At 35.9% G+C, this 25,722-nt stretch overlaps 1 protein-coding gene and 1 non-coding gene across 2 annotated transcripts; one reads left to right on the top strand and one right to left on the bottom strand.

The window, feature by feature from the left end:
* Positions 1-916: 916 nt before the first annotated feature.
* On the top strand, positions 917-6,182 carry LOC114359745 (venom carboxylesterase-6-like). The gene is made up of 3 exons (XM_028314237.1): positions 917-1,163; positions 1,980-3,239; positions 5,825-6,182. Exons 1-3 carry the CDS (start codon positions 972-974, stop codon positions 5,930-5,932), a joined length of 1,560 nt encoding a protein of 519 aa, XP_028170038.1. The 5' UTR covers positions 917-971; the 3' UTR covers positions 5,933-6,182.
* A 3,929-nt stretch (positions 6,183-10,111) lies between these two features.
* TRNAL-CAG (transfer RNA leucine (anticodon CAG)) lies at positions 10,112-10,195 on the bottom strand. Its single transcript has one exon. It is a non-coding gene; the product is annotated as a tRNA-Leu (tRNA).
* Between the last annotated feature and the right edge of the window lie 15,527 nt (positions 10,196-25,722).

Consider the following 25,722-nt stretch of genomic DNA (forward strand, 5'->3'; position numbering starts at 1 on the left):
GTGTTCAATTTGATGTGCTGCTGTGGGTACATTTACCATGATGAGGTCGGAAATGACGTGTCAACGCACCCAAACCCGGGAAGCGTGGCTTGATGATTTAGTACTTTAGTAGCATTTATAAGTACCTAGTTTGTGTTCTACGTTAAGTACAGTAGACACTTCAGACCATGAATTTTTGTTGTAGAAACACATCTATTTCTACCGTAAAATATTACCTTACTTACTGTCTGGACATTGCAATCAAATGGAAAGTAGTAGGAGCCTTGTATTTTGTTTAATTTTTAAATTAGGTTTAGTCTAGGTTAATTTAGTTAACTTTAAAGATTATTATGTAATATTTTATTTTGGCAAATAAAGTTGTTGACAGTTGAATGGGAAGTCATAATTAGTAACTTCATAAGGAAAAATGCTTTTACCAAAATGGATTTACCAAAAGATGATAATAATTCTATGATAGCGCAACTATGATGATTATGTAGTATGGTTAGTTTTCATCAACGTGTACTAAATGCTTAGGTTTAAATTGGAATTGGTCACTTTTCTAAGTGTCGAATCATAAAAAACAGCAATAAATTACACAGTGTCAACAATTACTTAGGTGTAACGTAATTCTTGGCTGAGTTGCGCCACCTAACTTTGACCGTAACTATAACGTTAACCGATGCTTTTTGTATGGAGTATGACAGATTTTTGACGTTTGTCAAAGTTAAAGTAAGATGGTGCAACCCAGCCTTAGTAAAATCTCCAAATCTTAAGCAAATTAACGCTTCTTTACAATAAAATCAAGGCCTCAGTCAAACCTGAATATGATGTCAGTATTTACTTGGCATATTACCGAATTTTTTACCAAGGAGTAAAACCAGTGTGATCAAACATATTATATTATAGTTGTATAAAGCTGTTTGTATCTCTCGGACGCATCATTTGATTCACAACGTTCTAAACTTCACACCTTGCTAATCAATAACAGTATGCGTGCGCGAAAAATGTTTATCTTATTATTTGCTTGTCTCACAGTGACTCTGGCAAAAGTGTCAGATGAGAGGAAATTTGTAAATTTAAAACAAGGACCAGTGTTAGGTTTTATGGATCAGGATGTTGAAGTGTTTGGGTTCTATGGGATACCGTATGCTACGGCACCTACGGGCAGAGACAGGTTTAAGGTACAGTAAGAAATATGTTTATTGTAATTTTTAAAAGAGAATAATACTAATTTATTTTTATATCAACATTTCTACGTTCATCTGAATTTTCAATACGGAAATAACTATCAAATTGCACATTTCTACGGTACAAACGTCACTTGTGTAATTTTTGTCAAAATTGAATTGATAACGATATTGCATTTTTTTATAACAATAATTAAATCTTCGGCAAGCTCTTTCCATTACATTTGAAATCTTATGTTACAGGATAGCCTTGGAAGGTGTTCTTACCTTTATTTTACTTTGTTGTGTTAAATCCTGTAAGCTAACCACAAGGACTTTGTAACCTTTCCTTTGGGTTTGACTGGCAGTTGAGTTTCTACAACTCAACTACACTAAACTTGAACTAAACAGAAGCTATAGTAGGGAGACAGGGTTTGACTAAAACAAGAAGATACTTGTAACAGCGTAAAGCGACAAAATATAACTAAAACTAAGTATCTATTCAATTGCAAAATAGCTTTTAATATAACTCTATAGATGCCACACTAATTAGCTCTTACCATTGGACCTCAGATAGTTTTTTTTTTTGTCGTCAGTCGTTTTAATTTGTGATCTTTTATCAAAATGAATCGCAAAATATGTTGGTAAGCGCATAACTCAACAACGCCTGGACAAATTTTACTAATTCTTTTTTTTTAATGGCGAGAAAAATTCGAATAATTACCGGGAAAACCCTAAAAACAGCCCTTTTTTCACGCAGGCGAAGCCGCGGGCGTAAAGCTATTATAGTTAAATATAAGTAATAATAATAATTATGTTGTTCGTTTACAGGCACCTCTACCACCACCAATTTGGAATAATACTTTCAAAGCGATAGATCAAGAGACAATATGTCCACAATACGGTCAAGAAAATTATAAAGGCAAAAAAGTTAAAGAAGATTGCCTCATCGCAAACGTTTTCGTACCCAACACTGAAACAAAAAACCTACCAGTTATGGTTTCGGTACATGGTGGAGCGTTTCAAATAGGATATGGAAATTCTAAAACTCCTAAACAACTTGTCAGTAGTAAGAGAATTATTGCGGTGACATTTAATTATAGAGTTGGTCCACATGGCTTTCTTTGTTTAGGCACAGAAGAGGCTCCAGGAAATGCTGGCATGAAAGACCAAGTAGCACTACTACGTTGGGTCAAAGAAAACATACGAGATTTTGGAGGAAACCCAGATGACGTCACGATTGTTGGATGCAGTGCAGGCGGAGCCTCAGTCGACCTTCTTTTACTATCAAAAATGGCAAATGGTTTGTTCAACAAAGCGATTGCAATGAGTGGGGCAAATGTTGGCGTGTTTGGCGCTCAAGTTGATCCAATAGAAAACGCGAGAAATTACACGTTAAAATACGCGAGAAATTATGAAGGAGACGACGTGGAGTCACTTGTGGAATTTTACGTAAACGTTCCTTTAGAACTGTTGAACTCAGTAAATTTATTGGGGACTACAGACCTCGCAGTGGTATTCTCACCATGTGTAGAAGCTGACATAGGTATTGAAAGATTCTTACATGACACCCCTGTGAATATTATAAAAAATGGAGACTACGTAAGACGCCCCTTGCTTTATGGGTTCGCTAATATGGAAGGTCTATATCGTACAAGGTATTTCGAATCTTGGACAGTTGGCATGAATGACAATTACTCAGATTATCTACCAGCCGATTTAGGATTTCGAACAGAAGAAGAAAAGCAAGAAGCGGCTGAAAGAATCAAACAGTTTTACTTTGGTGACAAACTAGTCGACAACAAAACTAGTTTGGAATATGTAGAGTACTTCACTGACGCTATGTTCGTTTATGCTATGCAAAGATCTGTAACTTTACAAGTGGGTGCTGGTAATAATGACATTTATCTATTTGTGTATTCTTTTGTTGATAAGGATTCAGAATACGTCCCATACACAGATATTCAAGGGGCAACGCATTGTATGGAAGCACATGCAGCCATGGATGAAGATGAGAGTGAAATCACACCGGAATATAAAATGATGAAACAGACCATGCGAGAAAGTCTGGTTGGACTTCATTACAACTGGGTAAGATAATTTAAATCTAAATATACAGGGTGTCCCGTAATGTAACGTCAAGCCGGAACTGGGTGTTGAGGCAAGTTGTGCTGGTTATCAGAAAAATATAAAAAAAATCTATGTGGCATATTTTAAAAATAATAGGCATTTAAAAAAAATAAAAAAATTCTACTCCAGGTGACGGTCCTTTTGCTCGTGTTGCCACAAATCTTCACTTTTTCCAAATTTTTTTTTTTGTTATGTAACCCTGAATAATGCTTCTCTAAATTGTTATCAAAATTACAAAACCAGCTCCAGCTTGGATGAAAAAAATACATTATTCTCAAAAAAAAATTCAAAATAAAAATTTTGCCTAGTTTAAACTGACTGTACTGAAAAAAAAAGGTAAATTTTTGCTGTAATTGTCGACAATTTTTGTTTTTTTTGGAAATAGTCCCGTTTTTAACTTTATTTACCTTGGTTAAAAATTATTATTCTAATGTGCCCAAAATTCAAGTTTCTGTGACTGACTACCGTACAGTCAGTCACAGAAACTTTTGTCACCATGACAGTAATTAGTAGTTGACATACTGTGACAACTGTGCTCTGCCTGCACTTGTACTTGGTAACAGGGATAATAAGGATATGAAGTTTCGGTTATGGATACGGTTACGGATATTAGAATAATATTATACCGGTTTCGGTTACGGTCACGGATATGAAATCATTTCAGATTATCCGAAAGTCTCGGATAATTTCGGTTACGGAATTATTAGAATTTCAAAAATGTAGGTATAATATAATACAAATAGCAAGATGCTGCGTGAACGTGACCCACATAGCTACTTTATGTACCAACTAAGACGACACCTATGTACGATAAAGGTAAAACAGGCTGGCATATTAGATGGTGCCAGCGAATGCCAGACAAGTTGGTAACAAATATTAAGATTTAAGGTAAAATTCCAAGACGGGCCGCAGACCGCAAACTGCAACCGCAAACTGCAAAACTATGAAATCGGCAGCGCGGCATTGCAGCTGCGGCGTGTATACTGCAAATTTCATAGAGTTTTGCAGTTTGGCCTTTATCCGAAACTATCCGTAACTTTTGAATCAGTTTCGGTTACGGTTATGGACATTTTTTTATTTCGGATATCCGATAGTTTCGGTTACGGTTACGGATATCCATAACATCCCTGCTTGGTAAGATGGCCCTCTTTGTGGCTTCTCCACCTCACTAAAGCCAGAAACTTAAATTTTGGGCACATTAGAATAATAATTATGTTTAACCAAGGTAGATAAAGTTAAAAACGGGATTATTTCCAAAAAACCAACAATTGTCGACAATTACAGCAAAAATTTACCAAGTGTTATACCATTTTGGAATCCTTACTAAATGCGCCAAATTATGACGTCACTTGCCACACTCGCGTAGTACATTTTTTTTTCAGTACAGTCAGTTTAAACTAGGCAAAATTTTTATTTTGAAATTTTTTTTGAGAGTAATGTATTTTTTTCATCCAAGCTGGAGCAGCTGGTTTTGTAATTTTGATAACAATTTAGAGAAGCATTATTCAGGGTTACATAACAAAAAAAAATTTGGAAAAAGTGAAGATTTGTGGCAACACGAGTAAAAGGACCGTCACCTGGAGTAGAATTTTTTGATTTTTTTTAAATGCCTATTATTTTTAAAATATGCCACATAGATTTTTTTTATATTTTTCTGATAACCAGCATAACTTGCCTCAACACCCAGTTCCGGCTTGACGTTACATTACGGGACACCCTGTATAAAAGGAGAAACTGACTGACTGACTGACAGATCAACGCACAGCCTAAACGGCTAAACGTAGGCACTTGAAATTTGGAAGGAACGTAGCTTAGGTACCGTAGAGGTGCACTAAGGAATTTCCGAAATTCCCACGGGAACGGGAATTAGCGGGAAAAACGGGATTCACGCGTACGAAGTCGCGGGCGGCCGCTAGTAAACTATAAGAGGTTAAGTAGGAAGTTTTCTTAAAATCATCATCACCGGATCACAATAGGGTAGTGTCTATTGAAAAAATGATCTAATAATACAAGTGTAAAAAAAAGAACGGTAAATATTTTAGGCCAGCATAATCCCGAGCCAAAAAGGCGCCCGCTCTCTTTAGACCATATTTTTATACCTGTAAACCATATTTCAATTTCGTTTTAACTTCTTCTCAACACTGGCCTAATCTTTGTCCTGCAGTGGTAGAGATTCATTAGGACGTGTTAAAAGGTGCTTGTTAAAACCTAACTTTATAACTTTTGACGTTTCTGACTTTTTGACTAAACAAAATAACTAAACCCCTGGCGCCATCATCGTTCAACTATAAAGTTTCCAACATGGCAAAAATCGGAACCAGCGATCCGGTATTGACAGTGGCGCCCCCCTATACTATATACCTACTGTAAAGATAGTGATAATGTGTGTGGAAATAAATAAATAAATAAAATGTCGCGGGTGGGACAGTTCAGTGTATTGGGTCTATACAAGCGCATTAAGCCATACGTAAAAATTGGCAAACAGTTATTTTTGTATACATCTAAAAAATACAAGGAATTATCAATTACCTACTATCTATTTTCAGAAAACCATCACCTCAAGGGTCATCTTTGCCTCCTTGGCCCCCCTCAGGCGCCAACAGAACTCCTTGCATGGACTTCGGAAGAACGATTCATTTGTCCGGACCTTTTGAAGAGAATAGGACACGGTTTTGGGATAATATCTATAACCAGTACTATAGGCAACCTGTCACTCCGTATAGATTTTAAGAAATAATAATTAGACGCGAATTTAGAGATCAATTTCTTTTATATAAAATCATAAATTGTATTGTTGACTCGCCCTATTTATTGAGTAAGTTGTCTTTCAGGTGTTCTAGACCTAACGCAAGACACGGAAAAACTTTTATGACGCCACTATGTAGGACTAATTATAGAAATAACTGTTTTCTCATTAGAGCCTGCAAAAAGTATGACAGTGATTATGGTCACGTTGACATATTTCACGAGAGGCCGATGCACAGTGTTTTAAAATCACTTGGAAGCGGACATTTTTTGGTGAATAGATGACATGATTTAACAAGTAAATCTAAGTAAATTCCTAAAAGAAACCCGTGGTCTATCTTCAACAGCTTTCGAGAAAAAAATTGTTTAATTCGGCTTATTTTGTGTGTTTTAAAATACGTTTTTTTGTTTATCTGTTCTTTATTTGAAGTTGTAACACAATTTACTTAAGTGAGTAATAAAGCACACAATTTCCCTTTTTTTGAGCTATACATCATATTCTAAAGCTTTGTAGATCCGGAGAAATTATAAAAAAACTGAATTTTGGTTTATAATTTTTTAAATTTAAGTTGTACGTTTTGAGCAATAACGAATTATTGAATGTTATAAAAGACCTTTTATTTTACTCACGAAAAAAAAAACACCGAATTTTGAGAACATACTTTTGAGAAATTAGCATTTGAAATTTCGTGTTAAGCAACGCCTTCCGAAAAACTCTTGGCAAAAACAAACTTTTGTCATTGCTAATACGCAATCTCATTTGTAGTGGAGAATCACAACTTTGATCTCCATTTGTCCATCCAGTGCGGACTGAAGTACGTAATAGAACAAATTAGTAACCCTAACCACTGCCTGCCTTGCACTAAATTGACCAGTACAATATCGCCAGACAATATTTTAATAGCAATGACGAAAGTTTGTGTTTGCCAAGAGCTTTTCAGAAGGCGTTGCATAACACGAAATTACAAACGCAAATTTTTAAAAAGTATGTTCTCAAAATTCGGTGATTTTTTTTTCATGAGTAAAATAAAAGGTCTTTTATAACATGCAATAATTCGTTATTGCTCAAAATGTACAACTTAAATTTAAAAAATTAAAAACCAAAAATCAGTTTTTTTATAATTTCTCCGGATCTACAAAGCTTTAGAATGTGATGTATAGCTCAAAAAAAGGGAAATTGTGTGCTTTACTACTCACATAAGTCAATTGTGTTACAACTTCAACAAAAGAACAGATAAACCAAAAATCGTATTTTAACACACACAAAATAAGCCAAATTAAAAAATTTTTTTCTCGAAAGCTGTTGAAGATAGACCACGGGTTTCTTTTAAGAATTTACTTAGATTTACTTGTTAAATCATGTCATCTATTCACCAAAAAATGTCCGCTTCCAAGTGATTTTAAAAGACTGTGCGATGCGGTTCCGTGGCCTAATAAAGGCATAAAATGTGTATTAATACACCTTACAAATAAGATTTGCGCATGGTTTTAAATGTTTAAGTTAGATAATTAAGTATTGTGAATCTGTCTTTTTAATTTTAAATTACCAGCTTGTGTAAGACTTATTATTTTTATTCTACATGTATCATAATTTAAGCTGTATGTTTTCCTAATAAAGAAAATAAAATAAAAAAATAAGACTTATTAGATTATAATTCATAATTTATATATTTAAATAAGTACGCAAGTACTCTTTTCCCTAGCCCTTTTTCTCATTATTTGGCGTCGGTTCTACTTGTTTTGAGGCGCCAGGACAGTCTGTCCTGGGTTGTCAAAAAATGGTCTGGGCACGCTCTTAAGTCCTTGGCCACTATGGGCCGCCAGGTAGCCAGTGAGCGTCCTCTACCTTTCTTATCATTTCCTACTAATATTATAAATGCGAAAGTTAGTATGGATGTCTGGATGTTAACATGTTTGTTACTCTTTCACGCAAAAACTACTGATGAAACTTTACACTATTATTGTTTATAACCCAGAATAACATAAGGCTACAATTTATTTGATGGTGAAAACAGGCATTAACTTCCTAAATTTTGTATTTATTATTTTCATTTTTAGTTAATCTGCATGAGTTACATTTTTTTAAAACGGTAACAATCACGTCTTTACGAGGGGAGGCTGAAAAGTTTTGAGCCTAGGGTATTAAAAATGCCGATAGAAAAGTGTAAAAAATATATTTTTCTATTTAATCTCCCTCTACTACAACGGACTTCTTACATTTGTGTAAAAGAGCTTTTAACCCACTGAAAAAAAATTCGCAATCTTTGCCTTCGAAATGAGCCTTTAACGCCGCCTTCCTTTCTTTGTCACTTAAAAATCTTCGTTCCTGGAGGTCTTTTTTCCAATTTGAGAATTAAACAAAATAGCTAGAGAATCGGACTAAACTGTGTGGTGGGTGATTAACCCGGGGTAAGCCATGCAACATGCGCGGTGTGCGCGGTTGAATTGTTTTGCAGTAACAGATTTCCTTTCGCCAGTTTGCCTCTTAATATTTCAACAACCACTTGACGCACTCCTATCAACAGTACAGCATAATAATCCCCGTTTATTGTAGTTTTTTTTAAGTAGGTAGTCAATGGATAAAATTCCTCCACAATCCCAAAAATAGTGGCTATGAGCTTGGGTGTCGATCGCTCCACTTTGAATTTCCGCGGCGGCGTTTTCCCTTTTGAATCCGTTGCAGTGACTCTTATTTTGACTCTAGATCGTACTGCCGGATCTATTATTTATCAATAGTGATAATGTGAGAAAAAAAATTGTTAGGATTATGGTCAAAGATGTCCTAAAACTCCTGCGAAGTTGTGACTCGACGCTGGTTGTCGAGCGGCGAGAGCATTTTTGGCACCCATCGCGCGCACCCCTATTTCATGTGCAAATGAGTATGAAAAATATCGCCGTTACGTTCTTTGTTAATGCCTATGGCTTCAGCTATCTGTCACAACTTAATTCGCTGATCTCTAAAGCAAGATTTTTTAAGTTTTCATTATTTTATTCGTTAATGGCGAAATCTGGCCGCCCTGACTTGCGGTCATCTTTTAGAGACTCCCTGCCATGCTTGAACTATCGGATCCAATATTTCATGATGGCAAATGAAGGCCCAGACTCCCCATAAACTGTAGACATCTCTTCAAATGTTACCGTCAGCGTTTTGTTCCTCTTTTTGAGGAGTTTTATGACAACTGTGTACTTCGATTTCGTACATTGCGCGGATGACTGAGACATGATGATGTTAACTGATTAATTACTAAAAGCGTGATGACGCTAATGAAATGAAACTTTGTACATATACTAAGGAGGTTATTGGCAAATTAAATAAATTTAAAGCGAGTCAATAATAGCACTTGAAGGTACTTAGGCTCAAAACTTTTCAGCCGCCCCTCGTATTTACGAGTAATTCACACAAGATGTTACACACGACACATGCCAATTTTCATTCAGTTTTAAATTATCTCAGTGTTATCAATAATGTTCGTATCAAATGTCAAGATATTCGCGGTAAAGCATCTGAAGTAGGTACCTACTTTATTGTTTACGTTGATATCAGGTTACGTTGTTATATTAGTTATGTAATATTCAATGACACACGACAAAATACCTAATCCATGTTAACAGTCACAGTAAGCGTCAAATAAATAGTTCGTGGCATCCAAAGTGGCCAAAAAACTGACAACACAATTTTATTTTATTTTTATTGTAACAAAGACGTGTTGCGAATTTTTTGGCTACTTTGGGAGTTATGAACTATTTGGCGCTGATTGTACTTGTAGAAATATTTTTAAGTTAAAAAAAAATGTTTCCCACTCATAAAAGTGTTTTGTTTTGGTTTGCTGATGTAGAATATTGACTGATGAATTTGTACACCCTGCAGCAAATAAAAGAGGTGCATACGGTAGACACTTGACACCATACAACGATTCGAATGATAGTGTACGGTATCAGTAGCAAAAATAACTACGTTTGCGTAGCCCTTTAATTTCAACTGGTATAGAGAAAAACATTTTTCATTGATTTTGAACCTAATGTTTTGAATACTAAAGTTCAAAATAAAGTGGCAACACCTTTAGTTTAATGTAAAGTAAAAAACAATTTGTCAGAAGTGGGATTCGAACCCACGCCCACAGAAGTGGACTGCGACCTGAACGCAGCGCCTTAGACCGCTCGGCCATCCTGACATGCTGGAACAGGGTGATATTTTACTATCGCTTTATTGAAACTAATGGCACCTACTGCGATAAACTTTTATAAATAAACAGTATTTTTAAATAGAACTAGCTGACCCGGCGAACTTTGTTCCGCCTTAATGGCAATAAATAGGCAGACTTTTTTTTTATTTCGAACGGGATAAAAAGTATCCTATGTCCTTCTCCTGGCTCTAAACTACCTCCCGGACAATTTTCAGCTAAATCGGTTCAGCCGTTCTTGAGTTATAAGCGAAGTAACTAACACGACTTTCTTTTATATATATAGATATAGATGTATTTAATTGATGGACTGAATAAATTCCGAGACGCTTGAGATAAATAATTTATTTATCTACTATTGATACAATCTATACTATCTATCTATATGTTACGGTCAAAGTGATAAATGTGAAAATTATGAATAATCGCCCGTTATTATGAATAATTAAATACGTACACAAGATGTTGTTCTCTTTTATGAAATTTGTTAGTACTAAGCTTGAATTATTAAATAATCACTGTTAAATGTAATTGATTTATCACTTTTACCGCGACTGTCGGTAATTATTCATAATAACCGGTTATTATTAATAATTTTCAATTTATCACATTAACCGTAACAGATATACTAAACTATACTTCTATACTAATATTTTAAATGTGAAAGTAACTATGTCTGTCTGTCTTGCTTTCACGCCTAAACCACTGAACCGATTTTGATGAAATTTGGCATAGAGATAGTTTGAGTCCCGGGATAGTTTACTTTGTATCCCGGTTTATGAAACAAGGACATAAAGTTTTTATATGACAGACACGGGCGGAAAGCTAGTAATAAAGTAAATAATAATAAATACGTGCCAATCTAAAAGCACTTCTGTTAATTTAACACAGTATTTCTGTTAATTTTGTCACTTTCCTTGTATTTGCATTGAACATTTTATTGATGTAGTTAGATAAAATTAAATAAGTATTTAGTCTACGCCAATACATACTGGCAGTTTTCCAAATAACGAGATTGAACTGTCTCAGTATTTTTACTTTTCAATTTACAATTAGTTTTGTTTGTATTATGTCTCATCTCTATGTAGGTATAGATAGAGATGTCTCGGTCGGTACTAATGATAGTCGGCTTTATTTTATTGCAAAAATAGCCAATTTTTATTGCTACTTTCAATATTTTAAATATCTTTGTTGCATTATGACTATCACACATAAAATGTCAATCACCCCCTTACTTCTACTCCCTAAAGTCAACGTAGAAAATTAACGAACAACATGCAAACAATTACAATCTCGCAAGTTTTAACGAGAATAAGTCTCGGAAACAATTACAGGAGAAGTAAGTATATAAAGTATACATAAAGTATATATTCATAAGATTTCGGTTTCAATCGCAAGTTTTGTGAACGTACGCGTGACGGGACGTGCTCGCGTGTGAGAGAAAGTTGGGGTATTCGCGGTTTGGTTGCTGTGTTCGGTACTCGTTATTTAGAATGTTCTATGGATAACCCAAGCTGCCTACGACTACAAGTATTTCAATATTTACCAATTGATAATTCAATAGAAAACAACTCTATCACATATTTTAAAAATAACTTGAAAAAATCGAACTTCCTAAGGTGGGAGTCGAACCCACGACCTTTCGCTTGCCGGGCGACTGCTCTTCTATCTGAGCCACTTACACACTGGATGAATTCTGGTGTTAGCGCAATACTTCAAAATGTGTCTCCCTTAAATTTTTGTAGCTTCGAATGCACTAAAGCCATTGTTTTGAGTTTTATGAAAGACTTAGAATCTGTACAACTTTTAACTGCAAGTTTCCCTAAGAGTTTAAAATAAATTAAAAATAATAATTATAATTGGCAATCTTTTCATTTTCTGTCACGTTCTTAAAAAAAATTAAATAGATAAACAATAATTGCCCTTTTTACTGCATACGTCTCAAGGATGAATGTTTTGATACGACCCAAGCCACAGTATAAGAGTATCAAATGCTTCAACATCAACGAGAAAACACCCAACTTGCTAACTTCGAGTTTGATTTGATCCAATAGTCTGGGACAGAATCTGATTCACTTTGATTCGTACAGAAAAAAATATTTTTAGGCGATTCCGCGTGTTCTCTTCGCTGTAACGTTTACCCTATCCCGTCCACATAGAGTGGTTATTTGCTTGTGGTAAACATCAAAGTTTTCTATCATGGGAGGAGTAAGGACTAATCAGGTCGCTTTCAGTCAAAGATATAGGCAAATTACTTATTCTGTTTACAACTTTTAACAAGCCAGTTCAAAGGGCAAAGTTCGTTTGCTGGCCCATTGCGACGAGCAAGGATTTTTCTGGAAACTTAGTTTGTTCGGAGCACGACAATCGGGTAGTTTTCTCGTATTTTAACGAGTTTTGACCGCAAGTTGGGATATTGGAATAAACGGGTTATTTTTTGAGGAAAGTTTAGTTTTGCTTGTAGTTTCAGTGGTATTGATATTATGGGGGATGACTTTCAATTAGTTTACTGTCAGGGTTTCGTCAAATAAAATATATTTTTGATTTTTTTTTTGCAGAACAAGACAGCTATTTGACTGCAATCGCACCTGATGTTAAGTGAGATGCAGTCTAGGATGATATATAATCAGCCCTGTATGTAGTTTAGTAGACAGCCAATGCACAATATGATAGGACTTAAAATCATTATCATCATTATACATCTATATGAATCCACTGCTGGACAAAGGTCCACCTTTTGCGGTCCAACCAACGTCATAGTTTATGGTTCTACACCTCATATCGAGCCCTGTTTCCCCAAGTAGAATTTACCAAATAAAAATCACTATTTTGTACTTGGGTCGGAAAAGTCCTTAAGGCTTGGTATTTCTGCTAATGTAGGTATTTCGCGCTGTCAAAATCTGCGCGCGCAATACTTCGCCGAAGACAGCGCGCCAAAGAGCTCTCGCGGCTACACAGTATAGAAATACGCAGTTTAGAAATACGCAGTTGGTTAGTTTAGGTTGACTTCCTTCCGTTCAAGCGTCACACTCACAGCACTTTCTAATACAAATCATATCCAAGTGATACAAATTAAAACAACTTTCAAAATTTTTGGGAATATATTTTAGAATCGAATAAATATAGAATATAACTGCCAAAGGAAACACGGTTCAAAGAGGCGTGGCGTCACCCGACATTCCGGAAGTTCCGCGCCGGCTAAAAGAATTTCAAGATTACGTCACCCGACCTATCGGTAGATCCTCGGGAGCTTGAGCGATTGGAAAAACATTTTATGATCAGTTACTCGTAGTAGCGAATATTTAGAGCTTGGATAATAAATTATAGTTGTTGCAATTCACAAAACTTTGCATGAGGTTAATTACATTAATTAGTACACGCAACAATTTTGTTCAGTCTTTTTGTTTATTAATAAATAAAAATATCATACTAAAATTGCATACATATTTGTTTGTATTGGTCTGGGTGTTTTTTTTCCATAATTTATGTTTAACGTATGTACGGGGCTCTGTATCGAAAATCACTATGAGCAATGAGCATCACACACGGTTACCTGGAGTGCATTACCGCAGCAAAATTTTTATAAATGTTGTGCTTTAGAGAGTCGAGAGTATAGCAGATAATTAGTCCATCGTGAGCAGAAATTTGTCCACTAATAGCAAAATTCGTTCAAATTATAGTTTTAAAGTTATTTGAAAAAAAACAGATTTTGCTGGGGTAACGTTTCAAACATTACCCTGGCACAATTTTTTTTTTTTTGAAAGTCGTTTTATCCCGGAACCAAATACATGGATAGATAGCTCTCTCAAGCCGTATAAGGCTTGCCATCTTAAATGAACGGTATAATGTCGAGGTTTCGTCAGTACAGTTGCGAACAAAGGTGTTTGTGTAGTGTAGTTGAGTTGAGAGGTCAGATTATTGAAATAATAAAACGAACATTTTATTTTTTAAATACATTTTAAAAATAATTTACATTACAGATAACAATGAGAGGATGACATTGCAAGGTGGTGCCAGTCCAGTCTTAAATCCGTTGATATATGCTGCATCTGCCATGTTTTTGGCTAAAAGATTCTTCTATCTTGCGGCTTAGAACTTTAGCTACAGACCTTATACAGTATTTTTGTGAAAATTCTTACGCATGGTGGAGGAAGGGACGCTCTAGACACTCAAGTCTACAAGGAGTCACATCAACTCCAGTTTTAAATCCGTTGACATCTGCTGCATCTGCCATCTTTTTGGTTAGAAGATTCTTCCATCTTGCAGCGTAGACCTTTAGCTACAGACCTTAGACAGTATTTTTAAAACATTCTTACGCATGGTGGAGGAAGGGACGCTCTAGAGACTCAAGTCTACAAGGAGTCATATGAACTCCAGTTTTAAATCCGTTGACATCTGCTGCATCTGGCATCTTTTTGGCTAGAAGATTCTTCTATCTTTTAGATTAGACCTTTAGCTACAGACCTTAGACAGTATTTTTTTTTATTATTTATTTGTGTCAGTGTGCTCTTCTAAAGAGTGTAAGACGATTGTATGTAGGTACTATTAAAATGAAATTTTATCTCATTGGTTTTGTCTCATATTTGAGGAATGTACTATGTATCATGAGTAGAGTCTTCCTTTAAAAGGATGCGAACGACTTAAATTTCAACTAGCTTTTGCCCGCGGTTTCACCCTCGTGAAATTTAGTATGTCACAGATCGTCATAAATTATAGCCTATATGTTAATCTGGGTTATAAACAGTAATACTGTAAAGTTTCAACAAAATCCGTTCAGTAGTTTTTGCGTGAAAGAGTAACAAACATCCAGACATCCAGACATCCAAACATCCAAACATCCAGACATCCAAACATCCAGACATCCAAACATCCAGACATCATGACATCCAAACTTTCGCATTTATAATATTAGTAGGATAATATTAGTAGGATAGGTAGACAAAATTGATAATTGAAGCATTGGGAGCAACAAGGGCGTTCGGTACCGAAAGTCCGTTTTGATGTTATTATATCAAAACATGCACTGTACCATCTAGTTTAACATCCCAAAAACTCGTTTCGATCAGCCGCTCCCTGATAGCGTGAGAATAATTTACGTCACAAGTGGCGCTACGCCCTTGTTGCACACAGTAACAAAAGTGCATTTAAATTTGACCTGTATGCAGTTTTTAAAAACTTATTAATGTAAAAAATGACTGAATACTAATTTTGAGTCTTCCTGTGACTTGGCCCCCTTTTAGATTGGTCCACGGATCAAGTCGCCAGACTGAATTTTCAATTATTTATTCCTCCGGCAAATGGACTCACTCTAAGATTCTAGAGTAGATTTTTGTTGATTTCGTGTTTAATTTATTAACAAAAATATTGAAGGTTCACCTTTTTAGCTCTGGAAACTGCGGCAACCAGTTTAAAAAAGAAGAAAATATTTTAAAAATTCAATCCAGCGACTTGGTCCGTTGACCTAGCTAAAAGTGACCCAAATGAATGGTTGAAACTAGTCCTGACCTTCTAGGCAGGCCTGGAGGATCAGGCTGAACCTTCCAGGCCAGTTGCAGCTGATTCGGAAGATTCCCTTCAGTCTAGTGAATATTTTGGTAAATCTGATTAAAACACGAAAGTCGGAAAAAATATTAAGAAAGTTGAATATTTTAACGGTGATTGTAATAAATACACATGTTTGACTTACATTTTAATTAAAATTAATAAAATAAGTATTCAAATTGTTATTTATTTTCTATAAAAAATAATAATTTAACTAAAGTCCTATCCGTTTACCAGTTTGGTGCAACAAGGGCGGATAACACAAGTAAAAAAAATCGCTTTTTAAGATGTTTCCGATTGCTTTAAAATAGTTATAATACCTTAATCTTATTGCTAAATCATGGGACTAACAAATAATAAAGTAAGTGTAAGTCAAATTATAAACATTAAAAAAATATAAGACATTGAAACTTTCATCGTCAATTTTCTCGAAACTCAATTTTACGAGATACGCCCTTGTTGCACCCAATGCTTCAATTCTTAATTATCAAAAATTTAAGCTTTCTCCAGTAACACTGATATTATTATACTGTGACTCATCAAAGTCATCATTGTCAAAAATATTGACAAATCGCGAACTGTCACGGCCAAAAAACTGACACGCGTCCGTCCTCCGTAAGCGCCACCGCGGCGCGACTGATTGAGATTGTCCAAGCCGTCATGGACGATTTTTTCCACATTTTTTAACATAGTAACTAAATAAGACGCAAAATAAAAATTTCATCCGTTAAAAGCCCTCAAGTTATTTCTGAACTTTAGTTTAGTAAAAGATTCAGAATCTCAAATCGCTTATTTTAAAAATAAAACCATAAATAGAAAACGAATAGAGGTAACTTTGGGAATTTATTCTATCGAGTCAACTTCATCAAATCGTGTTTCCATCCGTTAATAGCCCTAGAAAATATCCTTAACTATGCCCAATAAAAATCTTAGCCTTTAATTTTACTGTTTAGTACCTCAAAAATGAAAAATGAAAACCTCATTTTCGCCATTTTCTCTGCTACCCGGCCTTAAGATACAAATTATACAGCAAATTACGCGCTGAAAGGAAAACAAAATAGAGTATAACCTCCACGAGGATCTCCTTGGTATTCGTAATTAGGTTCTGAATTGGCAACCCTTGGGAATCCCAAAGCCAACCTAAATAAACCTGGAGTCCTTACGCCATTCGTTAATAAAATCGATTCAGCAGTCTAAAGATAGTACTAACGAGTCTTGTTTCTTATATCTTTTAACTTTCTAAGGAATTGATTGGAGGACTCGTTCCGTGCCTTTTAAATAAACCTGTCTTACCATCTATCTTTTCTTAAAGGTTTTAAACCCTTGTTTGTCACCTGTCATCCACTTTGCAATGGAGGGAAGTCGAACCTTAATTTCGAACTCCTCCTATGTTCTTCTAATTAATTTCGTTGCGGGTCCAATGACAGTTTAACTTTCCCCCGGGACAAACTTGACTTTCATTGGTTGGGTTTTTATGGCAGTCAAGCTGTAGATCCTGGCTACACAGGAGTTGCAGTGGTGGGAACGAGAAGTGGGAATAGTCCCGTTACCATTTATCTATCACAATAGTACCTACAACGTATCGAGGCTTAGGTAAGCTGAGTTGGCTAACGAAAATCTTTATTATTTTTGAAACCACAAATCTTTCCGGTATCCAGCCTCGTCAGTATAACTGGTATAACCTTCCATTTACTGGGTGACTGTTCCGACATGCATTAAAAAAAATATTTATCCTTTTAAGATGCTTAAAAAACCCTTCGTTCGTTTTTTTCAACTGAATGACTTCTACTGCTGTACAAAGGCCACCCCCAAGGATTTTCACAAAGACCGGTCCTACGCCGCCCGCATCCAGGCACCTCCCGCGACCTTCACCAGATGACTATATCGTCGGTCCACCTAGTGGGAAGCCTGCCTTAAAAAATCATCGATTAAGTGAAAGGTCATAAGTAGTTGATCGTTTTCAGTAACCATCCCCATATACAAGGTTCTCAGAACTCCTCTACATTTACCTCTCTCAAATTAAAGTAAGCTGTACAAACTGAAAACACGCGTCCAAACGAGCCTCCGTCTCACGAACGCTTCAAACAAACAACCCATTTGCTACTGCTGCAAATTGCGATACAGAAAGAGAGTCGTACAATCGTATTGAATAAGATTCGATTTTGAATAAGACTTATGGCTGTTTTTTCAATAGTCGGATATCTTTTAACTGACGAATAAGTTTGGCAAATGGACAGTTTCAGTATGGGAAACATGTTAAAAAAACAAGTTTATTCTTCAGTCAAAAGTTATCTGACGGTTGAAAAATCAAGCCTTAGGGCTGATTTTTCAATTGTTTGGCTATTGTGGCTATAACATAATAATTCGACGCAACTACCTACTACCACTACCAGAAGAAGCTTCTTTCATACCACATCATAATAACTATGAGATATATGATAAGACAGATGGTATACGCGTAACATTGCTGAAGAATGCTTGTTGAAGAATGATTTGTCTTTCTTCAACAGCTCTGCCAATTATGGTCGTATCTCCAAAAAAACCGGCCAAGTGCGAGTCGGGCTCGCGCACAAAGGGTTCCGTAGCAGCAACAGTTAAATCAACCTATCTCAAAAACTATAAGAGATACTTTGATCAAACCAAAAATCGTTGAAAGAGTTAATTAGCATGCATCACCTCTATTTTTTTTAGAATTTTATACCCCGTAGTTATAAAAATAGAGGGGGGGGGACATACTTTTTACGACTTTGAGAGCTGATATCTCAAAAACCGTTCACTTTAAGAAAAATGTTTTTTAGAAAACTTTATATCATTTTAAAAGACCTTTCCATTGATACCCCACACGGGTATGTACATCGAAAAAAAATTTTCATCCCTCAGTTACATGTATGGGGGGCCCCACCCCCAATTCTTTTTTTTACTATTTAGTGTCATAATTTTGTAGCGGTTCATACAACACATATTCCCATCAAATTTCATCACTGTAGTACTTATAGTTTCCGAGTAAATCGGCTGTGACAGACGGACAGACGGACAGACGGACAGGACGAAACTATAAGGGTTCCGTTTTTGCCATTTTGGCTACGGAACCCTAAAAATACCTGCATAACTGTCATTACCTACTCGTGAAAAATGAAGAAATTACTCGCTGCAACTCAATACCAGCAGACATGATGGTTCTTTGATCCACCCTACGCATTGCACAGCTGATTCCTAAAAGGGTGAACTTCATACAATCCCTTTGACACACGACCCGACGCCGGCTTGAATTTTTCACTACTACCCACCTTTGTTTTGCATAATGGCGGCGGGCTGTTTTTTCACACTTTTCGGGTATCATTGCTTGAAACGTGAACTGTTTATTTTATTTTTAGCCTACTTGCGGCAATTTACGTATATTTTTTAAACAAGCTATGCCCGCGACTTCGTGCGCGTGAAAATAGTTTGAGTAATTTTTCAAATCGGACCAGTCCAATCCTGAGAATGAAATTAAATTAAAAACTTTATAAAATTAGTATTATTATAACGAGGTTTGACCTACTTGGGAGTCAAACCTAGAACCTTTGAGTTGAGAATATTACCTTGCATGTTACATTGCTCCTCACTATACATACTAGCGGCCACCCGCGACTTCGTTCGCGTGTATCCCGTTTAACCCGCTTAGGCATTGAATTTTGCAAAATCCCGTGTTAGTGAGCACCTACGTTCTAAAATGAACCTCCATGCAAAATTTTAGACTGCTAAATAATGTTTGTGAATACGGGCATTACCTATTGTCAAACTACCAATCAAAACCGGACAAAACAATCTTTGTAAGATTACCTCACCAATATCCATTGAGCTGAATTACCTCGTTGACACAACACAGCGGGGACCGGCCTGTTAATTGTTTATACGTTATCAAACTTGTAATTGATTTCTGGGGCGGAAACTGAACGCTCTTGGTGTTTGGGCGGGCGGCGTTCGCGTTACCGTCAACAGATTGGGCGGTTTTATTTCTATATGTTTCTTTTTTCCGATTCCGATGACCACTTGATTGAAGTACCTTTTATCGGTCAATAATAATGTTGGTAACCTAAGAGCAGTTGAGTGGAGTAAAACGCAATATAAATTATGTATTTTTTGTAAATACTCGTAATGTTGCTGGAAGAAAAATTTTTTTAAAATTAAGTCCAGTGAAGGCCCGTGGATCAAGCTAAAGGTTGGCCAAGGCCAAGACATAGGAAGACTCCAAATAACATTGGAGCACCATGTTTGTGTTAGAAGACAATCTTTAAAGAATCGTCGCGGGAGGTGCGATTTATTTTACGCCGAGTGAAGTTAGTGAACAACAAAAATAATGTTTTAATGCTGCAGTGAGATTTTGTTTTAATCCTTAAAAACTGGACCAAGAATGTTGCTTACGATAGCTACTCTATCCTAAAACTCTATTGCCAGTATTCACAAAAATTACTATGAGGTTTCAAAGTGCGCGTGCGCGTGCGCACAGGCAAATAATATCGCACAGGGTGACACACGAACCAACCATAGAGCTCTATTCAACGCTGTGCGTTCAATTTGCTGCTTCACTTAAGCAAGCATCGTTTGTGAATACGGGCATATGCTATTTTCTAAAACTAGTATCGAATCCCAGCTCAGTACCGGGAATGCAGTGTCTCAGGCCAGTTCCCTTCACACGCGTTTATTAGGTTAAGCACCGGTATATTGGATTCCACCTCCTTCGTCTGATTGCGCATGATTGGGACGCAGGGATGTTAATGAATGAAGATGAGTTCTTATATTCAAAGAGTTACTTCTATTCATTTATTTATCATATCTTGTAAGTCATTAGAGTCGGCTTATGTTCAGCACAGCAGCGGTGTAAGGAGAGGGGGGGTCGTGTGCCAAGCATCAGGGGGTGATAACAGCATGGCGCATCTGCATGACAAAGATGGTCATGATACGGGGGGTGGGGGGGGATTGATATCAAAATAGCTCATTCGTCATTCCTACTAACATATTTCATCTTCGAAAATCCTGACCAGACCATTCTGGGGTGCCTTAGCCCCCCGCTATAAATGTATACCCACTTAAATTATAGACTTATGACTGGGGGGAATCGCCCTGGGTGCCAACCCATGCTACGCCGCCACTGGGTCAGCAGTGGATGTCCTATGGCTGATAATGATGACGATGATGAAAGGTGCTAGAAGTTCTAGCCTAGAACTGATCCTTGGGGCACGCTGAGGATTCTACCTCCTTCGTCTGATTACCCATGATTGGAACGGAGGGATGTTAAAACTCTAACTTCTAAACCTACTTAGAAGTATTCATTTATTACATCATCATTGGAGTCGGGGGAAGCTAGTTTTCAGCAGGTACCAAAGCACAACGGGGGTTACTTATTACGCGTCCTTTTGACAGATTGGTATCATAATAGCTCATTCGTCATTCCTACTAACATATTTCATCTTCGATAAATCCTGGGGGGTACCACCAGACCATTCTGAGGTGCCTTAGCCCCCCGCTATAAATGTATACCCCACTTAAAATACAGTGTGAGTCACGTTAAAGTGTACATATGAAAAAAGATGAAACTAGACCTATTTTTATCGACAAAAAAGAGGTCAAAAATTTTTTGAGATTTTTTTAGAATTTTTTTTAGAATTTTTATTGTAAAGAAAACGTAATAACTTTTAAACTAAGCGGTATATCCTGATAAAACAAAAACAGTAATAATGCTAAATAACAGGCAATACTAAAAAAATACATAAAATACACAAAAAATGACAACAAATAAAAAAAAATGATACTTTTTGAAAAAATCTGCTTTTAAATTCGTGTTTTTTTTTGGTTATTTGATAAATTTCTCCAAAAAATGCCCCTATAACAGGTGGTTTTTATTACTTTTTATTATTCTCTATCGTATTATCTTTGTGAAACCAAAAATCGCATGTCTCTATCCCTATCACAACATTTGCTATGATGAGTTAAATTAATGCAGTCTTGCATTGATTGCATTTTTTGATACAAGTCATTCTAGTAATTTTTTAACGTGATAGTATTGCCGACTTGAGCAGTGTCACTGAAATGAATGTAAAATGCCTGTATTTATAAAGTGTGTGCCAGAATTAAGCACGTCGCAATGACGTCGAAAGAAGCTGGAACTACCACCTCAGATAAACCGAACACGCCTAAGGCCGGGTTTCCACCAAACCATAGCGGAGAGAAGTGTTTTGAATAACCAATCAGATTTCATTATTTCCACATCTCCTCTTCGCTTCGCATAGCTCCGCTTCGCGCTACGCTGCCGCCACTATCAAATTCTACAGGGTGCTAGGTAAATGGGTGTATGAACCGACACTAGCCCATGTTAACATGGTCATATAAATGGTATGGTGAAGTCAGAAAATTGATATTTTCATTTTAATTATTGTGATTTTCATACAAATCGGATTTTATAAAATTTATTTCTGACTTCATCTTACCATTTATATGCCCATGTTAACATCATCAACATGGGCTAGTGTCGGCTCATATACCCAATTACCTAACACCCTGTATAGAAAATTGCGTCCGCCTGACACATCTCTTTTCTCCGCTCCGCTGCGCCTTAGTGGAAACCTGGCCTAATATAAAAAGCAGTTTAAATATCTAGACCACTCAAACTGGCTGAAACCAGTTTCCAATAGATTAACCCTCGACCAGGCCTATTGGTCGTTTAACAGATCATTAATTCCTTCAATAACGTGCCCTAACACTGATCCTTTAACCTTTAATACGTAAAGGTTACTTGGAAGTTTACAGTCGAGGTATTAAATTAATTTAATGCTTGTCGCCTCATATTTGCCCACAGAGACTCGTGAGATCGTTCCAAAAGAGGTCCATTAGGTGATCTTCGTTCTCAAGTGAGTGATGTACTATCGGCAACAGTTTTAACTACCCATTGCCCGTCATGTCATCTCGTTCTATAGCAAAGAATCACCATTTGACGAGAGCGAGAACAAAAACGGAAATGGATAGTTAACAGTGTGGCCGTGTGTACAGACAGAACATTAGACTATACACTTTGGATGCAAAATCGCTTCTATTAAAACTGCATAAGATAGGCTATTATGTATAGCTTCATTTGCTTTCTTTTGAATTGAATTTACAGTCAGCGTCAAAGTTCGTGAGTCACACTGACATCCAAAGTGGCCAAAAAGTTCCAAAACCAACCTCATTCCAAATGAAACAAATATGTGTATCAAACTTTTTGGCTACTTTGGGTGTCCTACCTACAGGGATGTACAAACAATGACAGTGTAATCATAAGTGTTTGTTAATGTGGCAGCATAATAACCAAAACCAACCTGCATCCAGCGCCTTCCTGCTACCTTTATCAGGTCGCCGGTCCACCATGTCGATGGACGTCCCACGCTGCGATGTGGAAGGCCTATATTCAGCAGTGGACGTCCTATGGCTGAATTATGATGATGATTAAAATTTATTGTATCGTAGACTGAATACCCAACCATAATTATCTTAAAACTTTATTTATTCCGATATAATAATTGCTATTCATAAAAATTGGTACCTGACACAATTTCTTTTCAACGGTTTTCTTCGCAATCCAAAACACATCTGGCGTTGAATTCAACTAATGTATAAGCTTATTTTTTATCCTTAAATCGTAATATACAATTCGAATCAATATTTTCCGCTGTTCGGCTCTGAAATGATCGATGGTACAATATGAAATATCGTTCACTCCAAAATGGAGCTAATCAATCTTATAGTGCTGTCTAAGATCTATTGATCAACGACTTATCGATAAAAAAGATTTGTCACAATTTCCTTGGTAATGGATTCAACAAGATCATTAGTTGAGTCAAAAAGATGGACTCTTGTCAGGTATACAACAATAAACAGTAGGTATGTTAAAGTTTTCTAAGGTAACCATAGCTTGATTATTCAGTCACATTTTCATTTGAGTGCTCTGCGAGTAAGTTATTAGCAATTTAGAAATTACCTTACAACGGTCTTAAAAACATAATTATTATTATTTTAAGTGGCAAGTTGCCACGAATCACTTTTTTTCCTCCACATTTTTTAGAACATATTATTAATTTTCAAGAGTAGAAAGAACAGTCACTTGAAAGAAACTAAGAAACGACAGTTTTGAAATGCTGATTATTTTTTTTTTCTTTTTTCGTCTGAAATTTTAAATATCGACAGATCAAGTATCGATATATCCCCAAAACTAAATCTTGCATACTTCGCGCGCAACGTTTCGTTATTTCTCTACTGGGCGTTATAAATCACGTATTTCATTTGATTGTAAGTGAAAACTGAGTAGGTGCTTCAAGTTAAGTGATTAAGTAAGTTTTAACATTGAAGTTGAGATCTAGAATTTGAAAGTCACACATGATACGCATAATGATTAACTCCTAAAACTAAGTTAAGAAAATCAGATTTTTATTTTCTAACAAATGAACTAAAACTTAATTTATTTGAAAATAAATGTGTTTACTTACTAGTCTATTTATAAAACTGAATTACTCATAATGTTTTTGCCAATTAGAATGTCTGATGCAGATGTAAGGGTCAAATAGTGACTGAGTTTCTTGCGCTGCTTCTTCTCAGCACTGGACGTGTAAAAGTGCTTTTTTAAAGCCTATTTGCAAAAATAAATGAGTTTTATGTTTTTGATTTAATAGATTATGAGATAGCCAACTTTTTTCATACATATTATTTATAAATAAGTCTATACTTATATCAATTTGTCAGTAAATATTATGGGGTCCGTGGCCGAGTCCCCCAGTGTTCGACGCACCCGTGGTCGAAGCCCCCGATTTAAATTAATTTAATATCATAATATTTTTTTCGGCTTTTGCACTAAGTACAGTCAACGAAAACTAACGAAAAAACAATGATTTTGCATGTTTACTGTTGTTATACTAAAAAGTAAAAGATTCCTATTAATTGTTATTTTTGTTATTATTACAAAAATTAAAATGTTGTAGTTATAAATATTTAAACTTATATAAACTTTTATTTGTAGTTAGTTAAATGTAGAGAGAGTAGAGTTATTTTAAAGACAGATACAGGATTACAATTTACGAAATAAATTACTTAAATGTTACTAATAGTAAATAGTAACAGTTTTCTTGGGAAGCATTTCAATTTAAAGTTTCATATTCCCTTACTAAAGCAAAGCTTAAAGATCACAGCTCAAGTTGCTTGAATTTCGTGAATAAATCAATGATAGTGTTCCGAAATGTTGAAATAAATAGTTTATGATACAGTTGCAGGCAAGATAATGGCACATAACAGTGCTATTTTAGGTTTTACCTCGTAACTAAATCAAATATTTAAATCCTCTTCTTGTAGCAGTGTGTTACAAAGAAAAGGTTTTTTGGCGTTTATAGAGACTTGCCTCCTTACTAATAAAACATACACGCTCGTTGAACAGTGTTTTGAAGTGACGTTTAGTGTGGAGATTGTAATTTTAAAACAGAGTTCAACAAGCGTGTTACTTTTTATTAGTAACGGAGAGAGCTATAGGTATTTATTACAAGTTATTTTTAAGAAGCTACAATAGTATACAATATAGCTAAATACGCTGTTGGTTTTTAAAAGAAAATAAATAGAAAAAAGTACTAAGTTGCTTTATTCAATGTTAATTTATGATCATCGAAGCTAGGTACTAATTTAGTCATCATCATCATCATCATCTCAGTCATAGGACGTCCACTGCTGAACATAGGCCTCCCCCAATGCTTTCCATGTTGCCCGGTTGGTAGCTGCCTGCGTCCAGCGCTTTCCTGCTACTTTTATGATGTCGTCGGTTCACCTTGTGGGTGGACGTCCACGCTGCTAATTTACTAATTTAATACTGAGGTTTAATTTAGTAAGCAAAACTTTTAAGTCCAAAGGGGGAACTTTCTTTGCCATCAATTGTACTTTGCAGTCCAAAGTACAACTCCCATAAGTCATGGCCGTGGGGTAGGAAATTG

Source organism: Ostrinia furnacalis, unplaced genomic scaffold (assembly GCF_004193835.3).
Source record: "Ostrinia furnacalis isolate ACB-3 unplaced genomic scaffold, ASM419383v2 OfSCF4654, whole genome shotgun sequence".
NCBI lineage: Eukaryota > Metazoa > Arthropoda > Insecta > Lepidoptera > Crambidae > Ostrinia > Ostrinia furnacalis.

Bases quoted from the DNA above. Each gene is read 5' to 3' on its own strand.
- LOC114359745 (XM_028314237.1), top strand. From the start codon at position 972: ATGCGTGCGCGAAAAATGTTTATCTTATTATTTGCTTGTCTCACAGTG. The intron at 1,164-1,979 runs GTACAGTAAGAA...GTTCGTTTACAG, and splicing joins CGGGCAGAGACAGGTTTAAG to GCACCTCTACCACCACCAAT. The intron at 3,240-5,824 runs GTAAGATAATTT...ATCTATTTTCAG, and splicing joins TTGGACTTCATTACAACTGG to AAAACCATCACCTCAAGGGT.